General features: G+C 65.2%; 2 protein-coding genes across 2 annotated transcripts in view; both read left to right on the plus strand.

Annotated features, from left to right (window-relative positions):
- ATG2A (autophagy related 2A) overlaps positions 1–5,606 on the plus strand; it is a 17,951-nt gene extending 12,345 nt beyond the window's left edge. The window contains exons 29-42 of the mRNA XM_006771720.2: positions 79–228; positions 310–524; positions 929–1,137; positions 1,404–1,539; positions 1,988–2,194; positions 2,354–2,455; positions 2,544–2,628; positions 2,714–2,846; positions 2,924–2,996; positions 3,182–3,264; positions 3,537–3,658; positions 3,791–3,945; positions 4,699–4,848; positions 4,926–5,606. Coding sequence (XP_006771783.1) covers positions 79–228; positions 310–524; positions 929–1,137; positions 1,404–1,539; positions 1,988–2,194; positions 2,354–2,455; positions 2,544–2,628; positions 2,714–2,846; positions 2,924–2,996; positions 3,182–3,264; positions 3,537–3,658; positions 3,791–3,945; positions 4,699–4,848; positions 4,926–5,159 — 2,054 coding nt within the window. The 3' untranslated portion in view covers positions 5,160–5,606. The remainder of the gene's footprint in view (positions 1–78; positions 229–309; positions 525–928; positions 1,138–1,403; positions 1,540–1,987; positions 2,195–2,353; positions 2,456–2,543; positions 2,629–2,713; positions 2,847–2,923; positions 2,997–3,181; positions 3,265–3,536; positions 3,659–3,790; positions 3,946–4,698; positions 4,849–4,925) is intronic.
- Positions 5,607–7,273: 1,667 nt separating this feature from the next.
- LOC102752302 lies at positions 7,274–8,849 on the plus strand. Its single transcript, XM_006771721.2, has 2 exons — positions 7,274–7,645; positions 7,790–8,849. The coding sequence occupies exons 1-2, from the start codon at positions 7,544–7,546 to the stop codon at positions 8,765–8,767; spliced, it is 1,080 nt and encodes a 359-aa protein (XP_006771784.1). The 5' UTR covers positions 7,274–7,543; the 3' UTR covers positions 8,768–8,849.
- Positions 8,850–8,875: the final 26 nt, after the last annotated feature.

An 8,875-nucleotide genomic window follows, 5' to 3' on the forward strand; every position in this document is an offset into this window, starting at 1 on the left:
CTCCCCTGCCACGGTCCCCCAGGGGCCTAGCATTGGGGGGAGCCCTGGGGCCTGCTCTCCCTCCTGGCACTCATTCATCCCTCCTCCCCTGCCTGGCCCAGCTCTCCGAGAGCCCCGCCTCCCTGCCCTCATGCCCCCCAGTGGAGACGGCCCTCATCAACCAGCGGGATCTGACCGACGCCCTCCTGGACACCGAGCGCAGCCTGCGGGAGCTGACCCAGTCTTCAGGTGGGGCGGGGCGTCTGGGGGGCACCGGACACAATCAGCACCGTGTCGGGCATCCCCCAAACCAGCCTCCCTCTCCTACAGGTGGTACGCTCCCTCAGGCCTCGCCCGTGTCGGTCTACCTGTTCCCAGGTGAACGGGGTGGGGCCCAGCCGCCCTTACCCTCTGTGGGGGTCCTTGCTGGAAGTTTGGGGTCCTGCTCAGAGGCCGAAGAAGGTGAAAAGGAAAACGAGGGGGATGGAGACACCCTGGACAGTGACGAGTTCTGCATCCTCGATGCACCTGGCCTGGGCATCCCGGTACGCGGTGGGCAAGCTGGGCAGGGGCAGGATGTGGGAGAGGCAGGAGGCTGGGAGGGTCTTCCTGGGGAGGCAGCCCTGAGCCTGGGCTTTGCAGGAGGAGAGGCATGCGTCCTGGGCAGGGGACCGGGACATCAGAGTCGGGGGAGAGGGCAGGTGGCCCCCAAGTACCAGTGGGAATGTCACATGCAAGCAAGACCCAGGTCCAGGGAGACAAGGCTGGCAGGTGCAAGGGACACAGCTCCATCGAAGATGGAGTATTCAGACACAGGCTGTGGGGACAGTGGCCCCTGAGGGTCAGCTTCTGTCGGAAACGGGGAGGGAGATGTGAAGAGGGAGGAACGGGTGGGGGTGGCCTGGCCTGGGGAAGGCATCTGCGCCACACGTGCTCCCCCTCCCTGCAGCCCCTGGATGGGGAGCCGGTGGTGACCCAGCTGCATCCAGGCCCCATCACCGTGCAGGACGGGCACTTCTCACGGCCGCTGGGCAGCACCGACCTGCTGCGGGCGCCTGCCCACTTCCCAGTGCCCAGCACCCGTGTGGTGCTGCGTGAGGTCTCCCTTGTCTGGCATCTCTATGGGGGTCGAGACTTTGGCCCCCACCCCAGTCACAGGTAAGAAGGAGCGAGAGCAGGTGGCAGCTGTGACAATGGGGTTCACCCCCCCCCAGGAGATGGGTCCTGGGCGGGGCTCCAGCCCTGACCTTCAGCAGCTGGTAATCCTGAACTGTCCTCACCTTCCTGGCCTCAGTTCTTCCTCTTTCCTTACCCACCCACCTCCCAGGAGAGGGTCTCCCACACAGGCTGCAAGGCCTGCTCAGAGAGGAGGGGTGAGGAAAGGATATTCCCTGTGTCAGCTTGTCCCCTGTCCCTCTTCCCAGGGCAAGAGTTGGCCTCACAGGCCCCAGGGGCTCCCCTTCTCGCTGCTCTGGCCCCAACCGGCCCCAGAACTCCTGGCGCATGCAGGGAGGCAGCGGAAGGCAGCACCAGGTCTTCATGGAGATCCAGCTCAGCAAGGTGAGCTGGGGGTTGGGGTGCAAGGGGCTGGCTGGGGTGGGGGCAGCAGCAGGCCATCCCGTCCCTGCCACTCAGCCAGGACCCCGTGGGAACTACTTAGTGGAGGGAATTTTACAGATGTTTTCAGGATACAAAGCTGACGCCCCTGGTGATGGAGAGGTTGGAGAGTGAGGGCTGGACCAGGGTCTATGCTTAGGGTGACGAGGCAGGTGGGAGGCTGTGGGAATAGAGACGGATAGATTCGGGGAGGAGGTCAAGAGGCCACTTTGACCGCATGGGTTTGAAACACCTGTGGGATGGCCACATAAAGATGTCCAGACAGCAGCCGTGTGGGTCTGAGATGGAGCTGTGTGCAGGGGGATGGCTGGGAGAGGAGGGGCCCGGGGTGAACCCCTCTGTCCGTGTCCGGGCCCTGCTGACCTGGCTCCGGCCTCCATCCTCCCCACAGGTCAGCTTCCAGCATGAGGTGTACCCCGTGGAGCCGGCCCCAGGCCCTGTGGCCCCAGACAAGGAGCTGGAGGAGCAGCCGCTGTCCCGGCAGGTGTTCATCGTGCAGGAGCTGGAGATCCGGGACCGGCTCCCCTCCTCCAAGATCAACAAGTTCCTGTACCTATACACCAGTGAGCGGATGCCGCGGCGCTCCCACTCCAACATGGTACCGTGGGCAGCGCCGCGCTGGCAGGGATGGGCCGCCTGTTCCCGCGGGCACTCACACGCACACACACCCACCTGGGTTGTTGGGAGCATGGGAGGGTGGTGAGGCTCCGGCCAGCTCAGCTGACGGAATAGCCTGGGGGTCACCCTCTGTCCCCAGCTCACCATCAAAGCGCTGCACGTGGTCCCCATGACCAACCCCAGTGCACCCGAGTGTTGTCTCCGGGTCTCGCTGATGCCCCTGCGGCTCAATGTGGACCAGGTGAGTGGCTGGGTGGGGGCAGGCTGACGTGAGCCCCCTGCTGCCGAGCCCCTGAGCCCAACCTGTGCCCCACCCTTTGGCTCCACAGGACGCTCTGCTCTTCCTCAAGGACTACTTTACCAGCCTAGCGGCGGGCATCAACCCCATGGTCCCGGCAGAGACCTCGGCCGAGGGTGAGAGGCTGGGCCTGGTAGGGGAGGGTCCTGGTCTCCTCTGCCATGCCTCCCTGGGCCCACCCCTGGTCTGTCTCGCCTGCAGCGCACCCTGAGACCCGAGCCCAGGGGAGCAGCCCCCAGGAAGGGGAGCCTGAGGGCGTGGAGACCAGCGACACCCAGGAGGCCGCAGGTGGTGGCCAAGGCGCTTCCTCTGAGCAGCAGCCCATCTACTTCCGGTGAGGCCTGGGCTGGGCCTGGGCGGGCTGCACCCGGCCAGGTCAGCGACTAAAGGGCCCTTGCTCCTTATCCCCAGGGAGTTTCGATTCACATCTGAGGTGCCCATCTGGCTGGATTACCACGGCAAGCACATGAGCATGGACCAGGTGGTGAGTGGGGCCGTCGGGCGCCATGGCTGAGGGGGTCCCCGCTCTGCTCAGGTGTGGCCTGTTCTTTGGGGCCCAGGAGGCCAGGGCTTGCATCCAGGCTCCATCAGCCACTGAGTCGGCCTCCTGTGGGCTGGGCAGGTCCCTATGCCCCATCGTGTAAACCCGAACCCCTTCTCCCTCCCCAGGGCACGTTCACTGGCCTCCTCGTCGGCCTGGCCCAGCTCAACTGCTCTGAGCTGAAGCTAAAGCGACTCTGTTGCCGGCACGGGTGAGCCCGCCTCGCGCTCTAGCACCCCCAGCCTCTCTCCGGGGCCCTGATAGCCCCTTTGCTCTGTCCCTGACTGGCCGTGTGGCCTTGGCCAGGAGATCAACCTTCTGGGACCTCAGTTTCTCCTCTGTAAAATGGGTGCAGTAGCCCCCCACCCCCGACACAGGGCTGGGTGGGAACATGGGTAGTTGAGGTGCCTCAGGTCCTCCTGGCTCTGTGACCCCTCAGTGTCTGGCTCTGCCCCACCTTGCCCTCCTCCTCTCCCTTCCCAGGCTCCTGGGTGTGGACAAGGTGCTGGGCTACGCTCTCAACGAATGGCTGCAGGACATCCGCAAGAACCAGCTGCCCGGCCTGCTGCGGGGAGTGGGCCCCATGCACTCAGTTGTCCAGCTCTGTAAGTGTCTGGAGACGGCCCACACTCTTGGGCACCCTAGACGTTGCCGTTGGTAGTATGTAGGGGAGGCCCTGGAGGAGGAAGGTGGGGGCATTGTAGCCTCGGGCACCTCTGATGACCCCTGTTCCCCAGTCCAAGGGTTCCGGGACCTCCTGTGGCTGCCCATCGAGCAGTACCGGAAGGACGGGCGCCTCATGCGGGGGCTGCAACGGGGGGCAGCTTCCTTTGGCTCGTCGACGGCTTCTGCTGCCCTGGAACTCAGTAACAGGCTGGTGCAGGCGATCCAGGTGAGCGGCACCTGGCTGTGCGGGGCGGAGGGTCTGCCGTGGTGGCCCATGCCGTCCCCAAGGCTCTGCTGATGGCGGATAGCCTAGGCGTATGTAACATTTTCTAAGGAACATTCACAGAGTGGGGAGAGGTGAGCATCTGGCTGGGGCCCACAGCCGGGTTGCCCCAGCCAACTGCGGCCCCCATGCAGGAGGCTGAGTGCCTCCCATCTTTGTAGCCCACTGGGTCTCTGCTCATGGCCAAGTCTTGACAGGAAGGGAAGGGGGCTTTTTGCAGACTGGAAAGTAAGACCAAGACGAGCCCTGGCTCATGCCGGCCCTGCACCTTGCTAGGCCCTGGTGGGCCCCAGGGAGCTGTCCTGTGGGCAGTAGCTCCTGCAGTGGGCCCCGTGGGATGGTGGTTGGATGCGCAGGTGTGGTGGGTGGTCATGGCAGATGAGCGTGCAGAAGCTGGGGATCAGGGTGCTTCCTGTGCCCTGCTGTCCAGCCCATGAGGGCAGGGGCAGGGCTCTAGGGCGGAGGCTGGAGGGATAAGCCAGCATCTGAGGGCCACCCCAGGGCGTGAGCTGGAGTGTGGCACCGTCAGTCAAGGTTGGGTGGGAAGGAGCCACCCTGAGGAGGCACGCAGGCCACCTGCCCTGGCATAAAGCACAGGTGTGGAGGAAGGGCAGAGGGGTCCCCTGGACAAGGGTTTGGGGGTCCATCATGTTGCCCTGTGCACCTCTCCTCACTGGTGTCCCCTGTGCTCCCCAGGCCACAGCCGAGACGGTGTACGACATCCTGTCCCCGGCGGCCCCCATCACCCGCTCCCTGCAGGACAAGCGCTCGGTGCGGAGGCGCAAGGGCCAGCAACCAGCTGACCTCCGGGAGGGTGTGGCCAAGGCCTACGACACTGTTCGAGAGGTAAGGAGGCCCAGCCTGCTCCCCATCTTCCCACACCCACTGTCCACCCGACCGGCACTGACCTCCCCCCTCCACAGGGCCTCCTGGACACGGCCCAGACCTTCTGTGACGTGGCGACTCGGGGTCATGAGCAGAAGGGGCTGACGGGTGCTGTGGGTGGCGTGATCCGCCAGTTGCCCCCAACGGTGGTGAGGCCCCTCATCCTGGCCACGGAGGCCACGTCCAACCTTCTCGGGGGGATGCGCAACCAGATCCTCCCCGACGCACACAAGGACCACACTCAGAAGTGGCGGTCGGAGGCCCAGGACTGAGCACCAGGTGCCAGACTCCCGGGTGCTGCCCGCCCAGCAGGCCCAGCCAGCCAGTGGCACCTCGGGTCCCGTGCCTCCCGAGAGCGTGGACAGCCTGGCAGGCCGGGCCCTCAGGAAGGATCGGAAGGACCCTGCGCCTGGCCTGCCTGCTGCGTCGCCGTGGGAGTGGGTTCCTGCCTGGGCCTCGGCCCTGTCTCTGCACTTTTCTCTGGGGAGAAAGGACACTGCCCCACCACCAGGACCCACATCACCACCCGGGCCCACACGGCTGCCTGGGCCCAGGACGGAGGCTCTTGGACCCTTGGACCCCAACCCCACTCAGCCAAGTGTCTTTCTATGTCTCTGGGGACGTGGGGGGAAAGACGCCGTGTGGTTCAATGTATGATTTTTAATCGCCGGAGCGTGTGGGTCAGTGTCTGCATGACGTGGAATAAACTGCCCGCCGCCGGCCCCTTGTTCTGCCTACCTGCACTGTCCCGGCCTCAGCCTTGGCCTTGGCTGGCACCCAGATTCCCACCTCTGCACCCAGCACCTCCCCTGTCACCGCCAGGGTTCGCCACCCCTCCACCCACCCCACCCAGTGGATCAGAGTTGCTGCCCTGGGCTCCTCACCACCCTCGCAGGGGCCTGCCACCCTGGCCCCTCTCACGTGGCAGGAGCTGAGTGGAGCCGGGGCGGCCCTTGGAGGCCTCCTTGCCCAGAGTACGTCCTTGGCTCCATCCCTGCAAGAGCCCAGCGTCCGGCCTTACCTGGGGCCAGGTGTGAGGGGCGGCTGAGGGTGCTGGGCCGAGCACAGGGCTGCAGGAGGCTTAGGCCCTGCCCTGGGACCCGAGGCTGTGCCTCTGGCCTCAGCCTCAGCTCCTTCCTGATCCTCCTTGCCCGACGTACAAGGACCGGGGGCTCAGTTAAGGCCCTTCCTGGAAGGCTGGCCTCTGGAGGCTGCTCCCCCATCCCCAGTGGCCGGAGCCTCTGTCCTGGGTCCCAGCTACAGGGCGCTGGAGGGCAGGGCCACGGGCGGCAGCGGAGAAACTCGGGGTCAGGAAAGTGACCCTTGTCCGCACCCCCCACACACAACTTGTTTCTTGAGAACAAGGAAGAGGGCTGCTCCGCTCGCCCCGCCCTGCCCACTCCCCAGTAGCGCTGCGCTGAGGTAGGTGGGGAAACTGAGGCACAGGTTTAGAGCACCTCACCTCACTAGGGCCATCTGTAGACCCCTCTGGTTCGCAAGTGCCCCCAGCTCCCCTTTGTCCCTGGTGCCCCCTTCGCAGTGAGGGAGACATGGCACCACGTGAACAGGGTGAAAGCTGGGTCCTGGTGGGCCCGGGATCCTCGCTGGGCATGGACACCTGGGGCAGAGGCCGAGCGGGCAGAGGGTGCCAGGAGGGCGATGGGCTGTGGGCTGGTGCCAACGGAAGGGCAGATGGGCCTGGCCTGATGCTTCCTGGCGCTGCCCCCCTGCCCGGGCACAGTCCAGGGTGTGCTGCCCTTCGAACTGCACTGTGATCCGTATTGACAGGCGGCAGGATAATCATTAACTGCCACCAGGGCTGGGCCAACGGCTCAAAAGGCGCTGGGCCCACTTCCTCCTGTGCCTCCAGGGCCAGCCCGCACCCAGGTAAGAGCCTGCAGCCCCTCTGCCCCGGGCACTCAGCCCACCCTCTGCAGGGTCCTAGCCCCTCGAGGAAGAAAGGAAGCGACCTAGGCAATGGCTAGTGATCTCAACTCCCGTCCACCCTTGGGCCTCAGCGTCCACCTTGGGGCGAGGGAGCGGGACCCTGGTGGCGGTGGCATCCCCGTGATGCTGCCGCCGGTTGGGGCCCTCGGTCGTGCCCCTGCGTCCTCGGGAGGGCATGCTGGGCTGCTGGGAGGGGGTACCTAGCTCTGGTGTGTTCATCACAGGCCTACCTTCCCAGGCAGAGGCCTCCAGCCTGGGGTCCCCCAGCCCACTTGACCGCATCCTGGGAGACGCCACTTGAGGGAGGTTGCCATGCAGGACAGACCTGGAGGCCCCGCTCTGTGACCTTGGGCCGCCACCTCGGCCTCTCTGGGCCAGTATCCACACAGGGAAACGGGGTGGGGGGTGGCCCGACTCTAAGAGCTCAGAGCCCCAGCTCCTCTTCCTCTCCTTGGGGTCTCTGAACTATCCCCTCAGCAGCAACCTGTCACTCAAGCCTGGTGGTCCAGAGCCGGCCTGGGGGGATGAGAAAACACTGCAGAGGAAAGGTCTGGGGGCCGGGGCCAGTGCAGGGACCCCAACCGGCAGCTCCTTCCTCTCCCTGCAGCAGGGACAGACCCACGGGCTGAAGGGAGGGTGCCCACCAGTCTAGGCCGGGGTGCAGGACCGCTCACAGCCCTAAAGCATATGAGGAACCAGCTGCGGCCACATGGTCAAGGTCACCCAGCTCCGGGGCCACCGAGGTGCTAAGTGTTTTTTTTTTCCAGATGGGTGGTTGCTTACAGCCCTGTTCTTACCATCCTGCCCGCAGGTTTGTGTATCAGCATCTTTTCAAGTTCCCTGCCTCCTCCTTTCCCTCCCGCTCCCCCTTCTCTGCCCCTGTTTGCTCTGTCTCTTTCCACTCTCTCTGTCTCCCCTTCACCCGCCCATCCCCGTGTCTGTCTCCTTTCTACAGGGCCATCTCCTACGGAATCTGGGCATTTGGAGGTCCCTGGGGACGACAGGCCCAGGCATCCCTCGCCCTCTGCCCTGTGGCTGCGGCAGGAAGGGTGGGCAAAGGGCAGAGGAGGGAGGCACAGCAGCCAAACTGGAACTGGGGCCCAGCTCGGGTTGGGAAAGAAACGAGGAAACAAGGAACTTGGGGACAGAGGGTGTGGGTGTCAGGGGGGCAAAGGCTGCGCCGGAGTGGAAGTCGGGGCCACTCCCGGCTTTGTGGGCAGATCTGGGGCTGAGCCTGGACTTCGCCCAGAGAAGGAGTGGGCCCCGCACGATAAGGAGCCTCAATAAAAAGGCCATGGACCCAGGGCCCCGAGGACCCAGGGGCCCAGGTCATGGGTGCGGGGCCCTCCCCAGACCTCAGCCCAAGAAGAGCTGCCTCCAGTGGCTCCCACCCCCTGTAACAGCAACTCCATGTGGAAGTGCCCACTCGTTCCAGTGGGGCTGCTGTTATCTGGGGTGGGGGCCCGTCCCCGTGGAGGCGGAGAGGAGGCTGCGCCCAGCAGACCAGCAGGGACTCCGTGGCTGCGCCCCCAGGCCCAGGATGGCCAAGGGCGGTGGGCGGTCAGCAGGTTGCGGAGACCGAGTGCACAGGGCTCTGACCTATGAATTGACAGCCAGTGATCTTGTCTCCCCTCTGGCTGCCAATTGCATAGGTCACAGGTATGTTCGCCTCAATGCCAGCTGCCGGGACCTGTCGGGGAGGCCGGGCTGGTGTCCAGGGGGCAATGGAGAGTTGCTGGCCCCGTGCAGCACGCGAGGCCCACGGCCCTCCTGTCTCATTCCCACCTTCCCACTCCCCCTCCCTGAGCCTGCCCTGCCCTGGGCCTCACCTGTACTTCCTGCTGCAGCACGGCGTGCCTCTGCGCTTTGCACATGCCGTTCCCTCTGCTTGAAACCCCCTTCCCAGCTCTTTTGCATCTTCCCCCTCTACTAGCCATTCCAAGCTCTGCCTCTGCATGTGCTGCCTGCTGGAAGCCTTCTGAAGCCCGCTGAACCTCGGTGCCTGCCGGCACCCCAGGACCCACTGCTGCCCCTGAGAGCA

Source organism: Myotis davidii, unplaced genomic scaffold (genome assembly GCF_000327345.1).
Source record: "Myotis davidii unplaced genomic scaffold, ASM32734v1 scaffold425, whole genome shotgun sequence".
NCBI lineage: Eukaryota > Metazoa > Chordata > Mammalia > Chiroptera > Vespertilionidae > Myotis > Myotis davidii.